This window comes from Euphorbia lathyris, chromosome 7 (genome assembly GCF_963576675.1).
Source record: "Euphorbia lathyris chromosome 7, ddEupLath1.1, whole genome shotgun sequence".
NCBI lineage: Eukaryota > Viridiplantae > Streptophyta > Magnoliopsida > Malpighiales > Euphorbiaceae > Euphorbia > Euphorbia lathyris.
In genome coordinates this window covers 49,788,575-49,804,166 of record NC_088916.1, presented here as the reverse complement: position 1 = coordinate 49,804,166, position 15,592 = coordinate 49,788,575, and the positions used below count along the sequence as shown (strand labels likewise).

The 15,592-nt window shown below is 33.8% G+C and overlaps 1 protein-coding gene across 2 annotated transcripts; it reads left to right on the top strand.

Annotated features, from left to right (window-relative positions):
* Positions 1–6,097: 6,097 nt before the first annotated feature.
* LOC136235788 (uncharacterized) lies at positions 6,098–15,344 on the top strand. Of its 2 annotated transcripts, XM_066025816.1 has the most exons (12): positions 6,098–6,284; positions 6,773–6,853; positions 6,944–6,998; positions 7,179–7,233; positions 7,347–7,432; positions 8,043–9,022; positions 9,321–9,490; positions 10,962–11,193; positions 12,012–12,147; positions 13,423–13,514; positions 13,870–13,993; positions 14,770–15,344. In XM_066025816.1, exons 2-12 carry the CDS (start codon positions 6,786–6,788, stop codon positions 14,860–14,862), a joined length of 2,091 nt encoding a protein of 696 aa, XP_065881888.1. In that variant the 5' UTR covers positions 6,098–6,284; positions 6,773–6,785; the 3' UTR covers positions 14,863–15,344. The 2 variants fall into 2 exon arrangements, with proteins under 2 accessions (XP_065881888.1, XP_065881889.1); XM_066025817.1 differs by lacking the exons at positions 6,098–6,284; positions 6,773–6,853 and having other exon boundaries at positions 6,975–7,068.
* The last annotated feature ends 248 nt before the right edge of the window (positions 15,345–15,592 follow it).

Genomic DNA, 15,592 nt, shown 5'->3' with positions numbered 1-15,592 from the left:
TTTCATATTTATATATTTCGTCCAATTTTGCTTTATTTCGTACCATTTTTTCGTGTTTTATCAATTTTTGCACCAATGAGGACATGGTCCAAATTAAGTGTGGGAGGAGATATACATATATCATTTTACATATACGAATAAATGCAATGAATAAATTTTTAAGCAACATTTATAAATGCAACACTTGTTTTATGCAAATGCAACATATATTGCAACACAATGTATTTAACATTATTTTTCATAACTTTACATTTTCACATGTTTAAACTATTTTTAACTTATGATTATTTTTAGGTTATCATTATCGATAGAAATAATATTTCTATACGGGCAACATTATTTTTCAAATTTTTCACAAATCTTCAATACGATTTTAAGTAAAAATTGTCTCGAGTGAATGTATTTAAGTAATAAATTCTTTATTTCAATCTCTATTCTATATCATGAAATCATGATACAATAAATCTTATTTTAAATTTTCAATTAGGTTTATAGGCATTAAATTGAACTAACAATTTTTAGCTCGGTTTGATTTCATCTTACATTAACACCAATTGAAGTTTTTAAGGAAACTTTAGCCATAATACATGTTGAATTTTAAGTCAATATAGGATGAATGTGCTATCTTTCTTTTTCCCAAAATTACAATTATAAATTCATATTAATTAATCAATTAGTTGAATTCTTAACTTTTGGCCACGATTGAGACCAACCTTATCACAATCGAGGTATGAAAGGGAAGAAAATTAAGTATCGTTTACTTTTGGCCACGATTGTGACCACCCTTATCACAATCGAGGTATGGAAGGAACGTTTAAACAAAAAATTAAGCGTGTTTAAGTTTAAAGTAACGATTGCGTCCACCCATGGCATGGTCGGTACCTTTTAAGCAAACACTAAGCAATAAAATACGTATAAGGTTACGATCAAGACCACCCTTATCTCGGGCATAACTAAGCAAATAAGATTAACCCATGTACTTATTCATTTAATATATCTCATATATTAGTTTAGGTTTGGGAAAAGAAATTTTGTGCTTTAAAATGCCTTGAGAAGAAAGACTCAATAACATGCATGCTTATTCCGTCCCGAATACTTCAATATTAAAATTGAAATACAAGAAGAATGATATATCGCCTTTATACTAGTTAGTTTGATATTTTGCGTATAAATTTGCCATGCGAAGTTAGTCTTTTCGGCTTAACTAATTTAAAAGGTAATACCAAGATATATGTTTTATTTTTCATAAAGAGATTAGTTAAAGAATAAATTCAGTGAAATTTTGCTCGGGACTAGCAAAAGATTAAGTGTGGAGATTTGTTAAGCCCAAAATATTCCTAAAATATCATTAATACTTACATCAGTTTTGCTTCGAAATCGTACTTTTTATATCTGTTTAGAATACTTTTACGTTCGAATATGTTTCTTTCTTGCAAGGTACCTAAATATTTGGTAAAATCCAAATAGGAACGAAAGAGGTTAAAAACAGAATAAAAACCCTACAAAAGGAGTCAAAAATGACGAAGATCAATTACACCAAAACGAGGACAAAGACGGAGTCAGAAACAGAGAAAAATGCCAAATTCTCGGTTGAGGAACCAAATTCTCGGCAGAGAATTTGTGGGCCGCGACCGAGAATCCTAAATTCTCGGTCGCGACACGCGTCGTCCAACATCTTCTTCCTTTGTTCCGAAGACCAAAAAATCACTTCCCCATTCTCGGCCGAGAATTGATTATTCTCGGTAAGATCAGCAGCCTTTGCAGCACAACAAACACATGTTTAAAATCCAAGAAACGTGTTCGTTCGGGTGGATAGAAATGTCTCTTCACAGCGGACACGACTCTCCACAACGAACACGACACTTCAATCACGCCTCTTCAACATCTATAAATAAAGAGTTGATGGAGAGTTGGAGATATAGAAAAATAATGAGAGAGTTAGATTTTAAGATTAGTGCAAGAGTTATGCATCTGAGTCAGAGATTAGAAGTTCGATTCTGTAAAAAGCATTATGGTGTACACACATTGTTTATTCAATAATAACAAACACAGTAGCGTTTAGATTTGTTCATATTAGTTTACATTTTGGTAGAGGCCGACCGTATCCCTATTACGAAGTTACAGCGAGAAGATTGAGTAGAGGATCCGCCCTGAGTCTGACAAACTCTAACGAAACCCAATGAAAGGATTGACAACCCGTTCACTTGCAAGTCGTCGAATGTTTTCATGCTCCTTGTTCTCTGTAAACTTGTATCAAATTTATATTTCATCTAATAAAGTCCGTTTTATTCGATAGATTTTTATGCAGCACTTTGGTAAAAGATCCGAAGTGGATGCTGGTGTTTTCATTAAAACGTAGTTAAATTCAAAATCTTTACAAGGAAACTTTGTTGAACACTTAACAAATTAATATCATCAGTAGAGTATTAATTTGATTAAGGTAGCGATCTTACCCGACCGTAGGAGGATTGACTACAGTTCAAAGCCCTAAAATTAGAGGTTCCGTCATTTATTTCATTGTTTTAATTTATACAAAGTTTAAAGTTGTTTTCTTTGCTTAATGCAAACGAATACATTTGTTTACTTTTCTAAAGAACTAAACGTTCCTGTTTTGTAAATTCATTCCTAAATCAGAAGTATTTTCTAACATTTGTTATACTCTAATTTAACTCTTATTCTAGCAATTTCAAAACCAAATCCAATTAAACGATTTTACATATTATAAACCTTAAAAGTAAATCTAACTGATTCAAAATAAGTTTTTGTAAAAAAACGTTCCCTGTGGGATCGATATCTTTTATTACTACAAGCGTATACCGTGCACTTGCGGAAATCGCTCAACAGTCATCTTTACTTCAGGTGTATTTTTTAACAAAATGAAATCTAGGTACCAAAGTGTGAATTAGGGTAGAATTCATGTACCTTCGATGTAATTTAATCATCAAACTTGCATTGACCGGTAAAATATACTAAAATATCCTGTCATCTTTACTTCAGATATATTTTTGGAACAAAATGTAATCTAGATACCAAAACGTGAACTAAGATAAAAAGTTAGATATCATTGGTGTAATTTACTCAAATAGATGATTGCGTTTCTTTTTATTGTAAAAAAGAGTTCATGTATTTAGAGAAATAAAAAATTTAACTAACTTCTTTAACTCTACGAACATACAACACCAATTAACGATTCTACATTTCATATTAACGAAATATATATCACGTCAATAAAATCACCTCGTAATTTCGTGTATTTATAAATAGATGATTGTTATTCTTCTTATTGCAAAAAAAAAAAAAATTACATCTTTAACAAAATAAGAAATTTACACGTAATATTAAAGAAAAATTAACACAATGAAACTTCATTGGACTCCACATTTAGGGATGTAAACGGGGTGGGACAGGGTGGGGAATGCATTTCCTATCTCTGTTCCATGTCCTCGCGAGCTATACGGGAACAAACTTATTCCCATCCTCATCCAGTGGAGAATCTCCATCCCCACGGGGATCCCCATTCTCCGTTTATAGATGTTCCAAAAATGTTATCCACATTCTTCATTCCCTATTCTCCGCAAAAAATCACCATTTATGTAAAAAAAAAAGCAGAAAATAGAAAAAAGTTTAAGAAACAGTGACTAATAATACCAAGTAAGCTCTTAAAGCATCATTTGGCCCTAACCTATCTAAAATTTTATCATTGGACCCATGATCTATTACAATTGGTGAAATTTTATCCAATTTGTATGAATACTTAACGAAAACGTTATCTCATTGACAAGTAAGTTTTGACACTTGAACTTAACACGTGATATTTCTTAAAGTTTTTTTTACCACATTATGTGGAAATAATTAATTAGATTAAAAAAATAAGAAATAAAAAACAAATCTTAAACTAAAATCTATTAAGTTCAAGTGTCAAAATATCGTTACTCATCAATGAAATAACAATTCCGTTAAGTTTTAATACAAATTAGGTGAAATTTTATCAATTGAGATAGATCAGCGACCAAGTGTGACCAGATAATAAATTAAGAGCCAAATTACAAAATTTTGGATAGATCAGAGGCCAAATAGTGCTTTAAACCTACTAAGTATTAACAATCAGTCTTAAATTTCCAAATGACATAAAACTAAAAATTGAAAACAATTAATCACATAGTTAAAATTTACTCAAATCATCAAAAAAATCAATTATCACGAAGAATAATCGAGGATACCCATCAGTGATTAACGGGACGGAGACGGGGATCCCCATTGAATGAGAATCCCTTCCCGCATTCCCGCCCCATTCCCATCACAGGAAACAAAATTATCTTCACCTCCCGCCCATGAGAATCCTTATCATCGGAACAAAGAATCTCACCCCATTTACATCCCTGTTCACATTATCAATTCAACTCTAATATAAAGAGTCTGCAAAACACAATGAAACTTCGAATTCACATTATCAATTCAACTCTAATATAAAGAAAAATTTAGTATATTCTGAAAGGTCGATTTTACACTTTCTCAAGGATGAATTTTACACCTGTCCGTGTATTTCTTTTTTTTTCTTATATATACATTTCATCATCAGATTAGTCCAGAACCAATTTTTCCATATTATTGTAAAAAATTTCAAAAATGATCATAAATTTAGACTATAAAAATAAAATTGGATCATTTTGAACAAACTTAAAGAAACTTACTCTTCTCATACATTAATCAAGTTGAATTTTATAATTAACACACTAAATAAGCTAAAACCACCTCCAGATAGGGCTGTAAATCAGACAAATTGCTCATAAGCGGCTCAATGGTCGCTCGATAAAAGCTCGGTTCAACTCATATCAATTTGTAAACGAGCCGCTCGTGAGCACAATTTACTGGCTCGGTTCATAAACGAGCAGAGTTTGAATAGGTCAAAACTCGTGAGCAGGTTCAATTAGAATATTTATAAACAAATTTTAATTTTGTAGTAAACTATATAATTTTATGTTAGTGACAAATATCTAAACTTAATAATATTTCATTTGCTATTAGATTAGTTCGTTCACAAATATAATAAATGAACAATTGACGACTATTTGTACACATCTTATTTATTTCTTCACTAACATTGCTTGTAAGTTTGTTTACATATACAATTAAAAAATTATTTGCGAACAAACTTAATAAATATAATTAACGATTTACTCACAAGCAATTAATGGTTAGATAGTTTTCTTAATGAACCAAGTTTAAAGAGGATTTTAGGCTCGAAACAAACTCAAAGCTCGGCTCAAGCTCGTTTATTTTGAATGAGCTGGGCCGAGCTTGAGTAAGCCAAAGCTCTCGTTAATTTTATAGCGAGCGGAGCTCAAGCTCAACTCGGCTCGATTACAGTCCTACCCCCTATGTGGTTCTTGGTGACGGGGGACTGGCCGGGGCTGGAGCCCCAGCAGCCACCGGAAAGTTCAAGAAAATATATGTTTTTGGTTTCACTAATTTTCAGATAAAGGACTGTGATTTACTTTTTTTCAAAATAAGGACTGAGGTTTTCAACTTTAATAAAATAAGGACTTTTTCGATTGATACTATTAAAATCACCATTTACGACTTCAAAAATGACATATTTTGAAGAACTACTAATATTCTAAGCAACTTTAATTCTTTAACTTTTTTATTTTGAGATTATTTAGATGATATTTGGTAAAGAGAGAGAAAGTTCTAAAAAAATATGATTTTCGAAAATCGAAAATGTAGTTCCACAGTAAATATGACATTGAACAACTTTAATTCTTGAAAATTTTCATTTTCAGGCCGTTAAAAATGGTTTTAATAGCATTAATCCAAAAAGATTGTTTTATTAAAAGCGTGAAACCTCAATCCCCGTTTTGACAAAAAGTAAACCACAATCCTTTATATGAAAATTAGTGAAACCACAAGGGTTTTATTTGAAATTTACCCATGTTTTTTTTGTACCTGTATGTTAAAATCAGAAAACCTAGCCCCCCTCCATTGCAGTTGCTCTTTTGAGAAGATGAAGGATATAAGGGACTGTTTCGTAATTTTGTTTTCTTATTCTTTTTAAATCAAAACGGTGTCGTTTCGTTAAATGAAAACTCAAATGGTAAATCGCACAGCACAACTTGGGAAATCCCTAATTTTCTGAATTGGAAATCGCACACAGAGAAGAGAAGAGGCCACTCAACCAACTGCGACTGCCGCCGGTCAGTCTCCCCCGCCGGCGCTGCTCCTTCTACCGCCGGAGCTGCTCCTTCTCTCTTCTTCAACTGAAACGGAAGTTCAGCAGCATACGGGTAACGTTGAATAAACGGACAGATACAGAAACCTTCTTTTTTTGTTGTTTTTTTGCTGATACAACTTACAAGCTTAATTCATATGCTGATAAAAGCTTAATTGATGTTGATTTTTTGTTCTTTGAAGGCAAGGCAAGGCTCAATTTCTGTTCATATGCTTATTTAAGTTTGGGTGCTTATTGTTAATGCTCAATTTCTGTTCATATGCTGATAAAAGCTTAATTCATATGCTTATTGTTAATGCTTAATTCATATGCTTATTTAAGTTTGGGTGCTTATTGTTTGGAATCAATTTATGTTCTCTCTCAATTGTTCAATTTCGAATTGTTTGGACTCAATTTCTGTTGTTTTTCAATTTCTCAATTGTTAAATTTTTTTTTGTTCAATATTTGAGCCCCTGGTCATCTAGGACTCTGGTTCCGCCACTGGTGGGGCAGGTGGAGTCACTTTTTTGTATTCTTTTTTGACGTGAAGTTGATCCTCTGCAGAAATTAAGGATTCATGGAAAGTGAAGACTCTGCTATTACAGCTCTTGGTGCCCAATTTAAGCTCACCGAAGTCTATATATGGTACCTCTCTCCATCTCATAAATTCGATGTTTGTTCTAGTAAAATTTGTGGCTTTTTGGTGCTTATATTTTTTAATTGCTACGTCAACAGGGAGGATGGCTCAATGGAAAGTCGAGAAGTGTGCTTGTTTACAGAGTCCACTGGTGTAAGCTTTGCTGGTTTTAGCTCTTGAGGGAAACCGACTCAATTTGCAAATTGCAACTTCTCTAATTAGGGTTTGCTTAATAGTGAAATAGTATTTAGTGCTGTTTAATTCTAGTGTCGTGTCAATCTAGTTTCCATGCATGTGAGCACTTATTTTGTAACTATGTGGCTTCAAATGCAGAAATCTCGCCAGTGTTATATGGATAGCTGCTTGAATATCCCTGCTATAGCCAGCGGTTTGTCTCTCTGTCTCTTTTTAATCTGCATTTCTTTTTATGTTACTGGAATTACGTTTGTAATCCCTTCTCTTAATTTTATTATGTTTAATTTTATAATTTTTTTCTTAAAGATTATAATGAAGCTCCAGAGGATGCAGAACTGATCAAACAAATGGGTGCCTTGGGGCTTCCTGTTTCCTTTCAGTCTAATAGGGAGGTAATTTCACATCTATTCTTTTAATACGTCCTGAATCCTAATCTCTGAAAAATAAGCATTCATTAATGTTCTATTCATTGTAGCCATTTTTCAGTGCTTAATCTGTATTTTATTCAATCGAAAACATTCTGTGCAATCTTTTTTTTTCCCTTCGAAATAAGTGGCAGTCATCATGAATTGATCATTCACATATGGGTCAGGATTGTGGAATCATAAACTTCTTTTCTTTTAAATTAATATGTTGCGCTTGTGCCCTTTTACTTAGATTCTTTTACCTACCAAAATTACATAATAGCAGTGTCACTGAAGCCTAGTCTCGTATTTTTCTTGCAAGGACCCTTTTCACATGCATTATGTGTTCCAGTAATATTCTGTCAACCAACAAGCCAGAAACCAATAAAGTTCTCTCATATTTAGATGAACTGTCTAACTGAATCCCTGGCCTTTGGTTATGGCGTGTTCATTAAAATAGGGTAGTAGCTTATATTGAACTGTTTTATTTCAATGTAAGAACGTAAGCTGTTATCAATGTACTACCAATAGTTTGATTTTCTTGCTAGTTGTTCTAACCACTAATATCATATCTACTGACAAGATCCATAATCTGCAGACGAGGAATAAATTAAATAAAGGCAAAAGAAAATGCAGGCATTTGAAGCTTCCTTCTAGTCATAAAGTACCTCTGGACAAAGCATTGGAATCTACAGAAGTGAGTGACATGGAGACTGTATCTTCTACTGTTTTACATGATAAAACAAGCAATTATTTATCTTGCATGTCAATGCTCGACCAAAGTGAACCAAATTACTATAATGTTGCAGTTGATATCAGTGATTCCTATTTTTCTGCTGATGAAGATTTTGCAAGCTCAAATAGGGCCATATGTGATGATGGGATCTCTAATGATTTGTCTAATAATGACCATGGCTATGAGTTACCCGGTGACGTTATGTCAGATGATGAGAACAAGGAAATACTTAGTTCAAAAAATTCAGATGCTGCACTTTCATCACCAAGTCGGTTGACAAATTCTTGTTTTAACAAAAGTGAACTTGGTGGAAGTCCGGAGCACAATTGCCTGGAAGATTCCTCTTCTGATTATCATGAGGAAAAACATAAAAAGTTCTGCAATGATAAACGTTCCTTTTCTCAAGACTCCGAAGTGCTGGATACTGATGGAATAGACAGTAATGTTATTGATGATGATCTTGGAGATTGGAGGGTGTATTGGGATGATTTCTACATGAGAAATTACTTCTATAACATCAAAACTGGTACTTCTACATGGGATCCTCCCACTGGTATGGAACATATGGCATGTGATGATGTCCGCGATGGATTGAATGTGGCAGTTGCTGAAATGACTGAAAAAGATGTTGGCTCTTCGGAGTTATTGGAGGGTCCTCTAGATGATGATGGATTAATAGATCAACCATCTGATGGAGTGGTAATGGATCCAGGAATTGGAGTGACTCTAATTAATGAAAAAAACAGTTTTGTGCTTCAAGATGAACCCCATGGGATGATTCCAAGATCTAGTGCTGAAAACGAACTGTGCTTTCTATCAGATGCACAGGAGCATAATGGCAGGTACCTGCCATTTTGATTTCCAATATTTGGTTCATTCTTGCATCAAACTTGTATACTGCATATAGGGTGGTGTTATGAAAATAAACCCTAGAAATGGTGGCGTCCCAAACATATTAAATTTGTGGATGAATTTTAAAGATTGAACCAATACTTAAATGAACTTACAAGCCTAATGAATTTATCAAGCCTAGAAAATCAGTAACATAAATTGTATTTTCTAATTGCGAGCATGAAACTGGTTCTTCTTCCACCATATTCTTACTGAATTTGGAACGCTGACGTTTGGCTTTATTTGCAGCTTGACCAGTACAATAAGTGAGCATATTATTGAGGCTGATACCGTGCAAGTAGAAATTGATGATCCTGCAACAGATCGGTTAGATATTCAGCTAGAACCTGGAATTTTGATACAGAAAAAGAAAGCAAAAAAAGTGCGAGCACGTAGGAAATCATCCACTGCTAGTGAAGGTCATTCTTTCTCTTTGGTTGTGTATGTATGCATTGTATAGATTCCTACATATGTAGATATCCAATGTTTATAGTGTTGGTATGATCTATTATTTCCCATAATTAACATATAGAACACAGGGCTAGTTGTATTCGCTTTTCTTTTCTTTGGCTTTTAGCTAAAGTAAATAAAAATGAGAGGACATCTGTTTTTCTACTTTTTTGTCTGCGTTATCTCTCCTTTTGTGAGTGAGTGGGGGTAGCCTTGGAGTTTTATGTAGAAATTAGATTTCTTAACTCTCTCTCTCTCTCTCTCTCTCTCTGTGTGTGTGTGTGTGTACTCATTTTGCTGCTAATTGAAAAAAGAAAGGAAAAAATGTGTGAGAACATCATCCAATTGTACTGAAGGTCATTCTTTCTCTTTGATTGTGTATCTATAATAGATTTCTACATATGCTTATGCCCAAATTCACGTGTCTATAATGTTGGTGTGATTTTGTTAGCAATAGGCCCAGAGTTTGGAGGGTATATGAGAGAAGAAAGAAAGCACGTGAAGAGGGAGAATAGGTGGCTGTTATGTTGTCCTTTATGCCTGTTGTCCTTTAGTATGTTAGGGTATTATAATAAGTTAGCAGCTGCGTTGTTATTAATTATTATCTTTTGTATTGGGATCTCCAGCTTGCAGCTGTGAGAGAAAGGGGCTTGTCCCTGGGGTAGTGTCTGGCTATTGTTGGTATGGCTCTCATTCCATTGTAATAGTCCACTATTCCATTGCCATTAATATCATAACCTTCATATTAATTCCTATTCCATTGCTTCTGTGTTAAGTCTATTCATTTCTTTTATCAAAAAAAAAAAAAAGTCTATTCATTTCTTACCTATTTCCTATCAGATTTATTATTTCCCATAATCGACAGATGTAATAGATGACATTTATAATTATTCAGCTCACTTTTCCACTCTTTGGCTTTCAGTTACAGTGAGTAAAAAATAGAGAAACTCAGTTTTACTGCTTGTTTTTTACTTCTTTATCTCTCGTTTTGTGAGTGAATGGGGGGTAGGCTTGGAGTTTTATGTAGGAGTTGGATTTCTTTACTAAGTGAGTGTCTGCATATACATAATTGCTGCTAATAGCTATTACAAACTTGTGATTGGGTTTCAATCCCAACTGACTGTTTACCAGCATCAAATACCATATTGAAAGATTATAATCCTTTCATTTGGTAGTCAGAAATGTATTGGTGGATGGAGTTTAGAAACACTGGAATTTTCTCATCTATTCTATTCAGTAAAGCTAACTGGCATTCAACAATGATAAAATAAAATGCCTACTAAGTTATTCTTGGCTTGTGATTTCAATTTTGCCTGATCATTGGAGGGAGCCAACTAGCCACTGATGGTACTTAAGTGATGCATATTAAATTTGTATTTGACTGTATCATTGAAATATTCAAATTTGATTACCTTGCAATGTACTATTTGCTTTGTTCAGAGCTTCCATGTCAAGACCTTTTTGAAGAGTTTGCTGCCACAAGTGGTAAATATTGGAGTCAAAGATATCTATTGTTCTCCAGATTTGATAGTGGTATACAAATGGATGAGGAAGGATGGTTTTCTGTAACTCCAGAACTTATTGCTAGACACCATGCATCACGTTGTGCTGATGGCACCATAATTGACTGTTTTACTGGAGTTGGTGGAAATGCTATCCAGTTTGCTCTGAGGTGAGTGATATCTTGCTGATATATTACGTTTCCTTTTCGTGATGAATTTCTTTGTGCATGGGCCACCAGGATTTCAACATGCTACATGAAATTCGTTTCTTGACAAGTTCAGAATATCCATTTAACCTTTTGTATTCTACAAGCTTAATCATGCTGACCTTACTAATCATTTGCATTATTCCTTAAAATCACTGATGATAAAAAAAAGAAGGGAAAACCTTGGTGGCCTACTAAGTCATTTGTTTAGATATAGTGAAAAAAATATATGTACATATGATATACCTCAAGATTATAGTCACATGGTTGTTTCCTATTTTTGGTTGGAAATTTGTTGTGAGTTTATGTAATGGACTGTTGTTGAGCATCCAGTACTATAACTAATAGTGTCCTACGTATGAATGGACTGGTTTCAGATGCCAGGTGTCATATGATTTTAGTTTAAACTGCTTAATTGAGAGTTGGTCCATTACAGTCAGAACTTATTTGAGTTCAATGTGAAGTGAAACCTTTCTATAGTTATTCCAAAACCGCACTCAAATTAACTGAATTGTTGAGGTTAATTTAGATTAATAGATTTAATCAGTCAAATAACACCTATGTATCATTAAGTTCTAATATCGGACCTAGTGTTATGTTAATGTGGAAAAATGGGTCTAACAGGTTCATTTTTTTGAAGAATCATTTTATGTCCTGCATTGGTTGTTGTGATGTGGTAGGTAAATTCATTCTTTTTTTATGGTGTCGATGGGTTCACAAAATGTAGACATTCCAATTTGCTATATATCTTCTTGATCTATTCTATGATTTTGATATTTCAGGTGTAAGCATGTCACTGCAATTGATGTTGATCCAAGAAAGATTGATTACGCATATCATAATGCTGGCATCTATGGGATTCATGAAAAAGTAGACTTTATAAAGGGGGACTTTTTTGTTTTGGCACCAAAGCTGAAGGTATTAAAGCTAAACTCGTTCTATGTTGATAATTTTGGTCTTGTAACTTGAAATATTGGGAGCTGCAAAATGTTAAGGCTCGTGTCAATACACCCTTTATATTTTCATGTTTCTGATGTGGGATCATAATAATAGTTTTAATTTGGAGATCTTTTTGATCCTGTTTGCTTTGTTCTTTGTCCTTCATGTTTCCAACTTTCAAGTGCAATTATTGTTCTAATTTGGAGATTTTGTCATTCTGTTGATTAGGCTTGGGATCTAGTTATGGGATGGGTATAATTTTCTATTTTGTTTGATCTTTTGATTTATGTTAAGAGCTCGTTAAAGAGAACCCTTCCATCTCTTGAAACTAACTTGCTAAAAAGGACTTGCTTGTCACCATAAAGTGTACATAGGGTCCTGTTGCTCTACCATGCAACTGCTATCTAAAACAGTTGCAGTTGCAGTTGCCACTCCAACAGTTATCAAAAGTGCCAGGCAGTTTTTTTACAAGATAGAAAACTTAAGTGCTAAAAAAATAAATATTGAATTTTTAAGTGTTGAATACTATAGAGTTTTTGAATAATAGAGTTGTTTGATAAATAAATAAAATAAACGTAATGAATTTAAAGATATGAAAGTTTTTTAAAATACAGAAATTAATTTAGGCTTAATGCTCCTCCAGCCCCCTTAACTTGTCCAAATTGGTCATTTTACCCCTCCAACTCATCGAATATCCTATTTACCCCCTATATACTCTTAAAATCTTAAGTTAAATGTTTTGACTTATTATATTTGACTTAATTTAATTTTTTAAGTTGTGTTATCGAACAAGTTAAAAACTACAAGCACTTAATAGATTAATTTTAAGTGATGTCTTAAGTTATCAAACACCACATAATAAACTTAGGACCCATGAACACAAACTAATAATAATTAATCAATGAGATTGGTGGCGTATAACACGTTCAGTTTGGAAAACCGTCCTGCAAATGTTGTAGGACTCTTCTTATATTTCTTGCAAGATGTGAGATATTTCATTATGAAGGACATTTTGGATTTCTGGTGAAAATCTTGTAAGATTATCTTTTTGCATCTAGATGGTTGAATTCATAGGAAAGAGGCTCCTGTAAATATGTGCAGTCAATTTAGATTCATAAAGCTAAGTGCATGTTGGAGATCTTCTCACAATTAATCATTTTGTTCTCTGTCTGGCATGCTTCTTTTTTTTTTTTTTTTTTTTTTGAAGTTCAGATGATGTTTAGTCTCATTGTGGCTGTTCTTTCCTATGTTCAGGCAGGCACTGTCTTTTTATCCCCTCCTTGGGGAGGACCGGATTATGCTAAAGTAAAGAAGTATAATATGGGAATGCTAAGGCCACGTGATGGGTAGACTTCCTTTCTTTCTTGGGTTAATACATCAGGCCTCCCTGTACTTGTCCAGATTATCCAATTGGCCCCCTAACTTTAAAGATGTCTCATTAGCCCACTTAGGGGATTATGGCATTTTAAGCAAGTTTAGGAGGCTAACGAGACATTTTCAAAGTTCAGAGGGCCAATTGGATAATCTGGACAAATACATGGGCCTCTGATGTATCAAGCCTTCTTTCTTTCTTTTTTCTAGTGAGTGATGGTGAATGTTCAGGGGAATTGTTAGGAGACTAAAACCTTTATAGTTTTAATATTGTTGATTATCTTTAATAATGGTATTAACTCAATGTTTTTCTGACATATACTCGTGTAGATTTTTTCTCTTCAACACTGCAAAGAAAATTGCTAGCAAGATTGTCATGTTTCTTCCGAGAAATGTTGATCTCAACCAATTGGCAGAGTTGTGTCTATCTGCTGGTCCTGCATGGTCACTAGAGGTAACTTTTCAATTGAGTTCATTTGGGACACTTCAATTTCTAGATACCCTTTTGTGTTGCTACTGATTGAATGCCACACCTCTTCTACAAGCAGTAGAGGACATATTTTGATGGTTATGGGCATGTATTCCTCTTGAATGTCGCATACATCATTTGGAGATCTACTTTCATGCTAAATGTATCACATAAAAATGATGCTGTAGGATCTTTTTAAGATATGTAAATAACAAAAGGTGATTCTAGAGGTATGAGATTATCCTCTTTGCAAGGGTTGGAGGGCTGTGTATCATCTGTATCTTCAATAGTTAATTGTTTGTTTGTTACTGAGCTCTAATGGCTCCCTTTAACTTTCAAGGGACCTTGAATATTATATTTGTACCTCACATTATTTTTGTTGATCATCATGATATTGGATGGACGATGGTGACATTTTGTAATTAAAACTTTGTCTGCATCCTACTCATTGTGGCATTTTTATGATCAGTGCTTCAGTACTAGTTATTTGCTGCTTCATGTATATTTTTAGGATGTTTATCCTGTCAAAACAGGTCTGCTAATACTAAGAGATTTCTACTTTATTTTAATTTTATTTATTTGTTTATATGATTGGAAGGAATATCTTGTTCACACTCACTCTCATCATCATGTTAACTAGGTCCAGTGAATGCACAAGAATAATGCTTGGAACAACTTCTTGTTCTTTTATACCTTTTTTTATATAATTATGCTGATCTGTACTCAGTATAATTTTGTATTCTTGTTGTTCATCGTTGCAGGTCGAGAAGAACTTCTTGAACGGTAAGTTGAAGGCTGTAACTGCATACTTCATTGACACAGAAGTTGGGGCTACTTATCAGCTTAATGAGTAAGATGTATCTGTTATGGGTAATTATGGTTAGTTCCTGTAAGTTATTAGAAAGTGGCTACAAGCTACGAACCACAGTCTCAGGGGTTCGAATCCCTCCTCGCCCACAACCAGCCAAAAAGGGGTTAATTGTAATGTTGTATCTAGAGGATATATGGTGAATGGGTCCTGTAAAAGTAGTAGTCTAGTCTAGCAATCATAAATAGCCAATGAACCTCATGCTATCTTTATCCTTTGAGCCATTGCCGGCTCCGCCCCTTGAGGATAAGGGAACCATGGTGGTTGTAACTGCCAAATATGTTAACTCAGTTGGGAGGTGGTTGAGCATATTATATGTAACGGCCAGATTTAATTCATTTTTCCATACTTTATGGCTAACTAAAGCCCTTGAGTTGAGTTGGGATAAGATAGCTAAGCTAAATACATCAGCATCAGAAGTGGTACGTCTCAAATATCAATTCATAAATGGAAAAGTGTTATTTTGCAGAGGATGATGACTCTATATTATATGGAATCTTATTTAACATTAGTTATGACTATGACTAGCAAACAAACTTCCAGCTTCAGTTTCCAGTCTTTTTCAGGTGAATTAAAGACAAGTTGAATTGGGCTGTATCTCCAACTAACTGATTTTGCTAAATTAGTTTTATTAAGATAAGAACCGGTTTAATCTTTTCATTTTAATGCATTATTAACTATCTGATGTATTGAGATTTTATATAATTATAATTAGG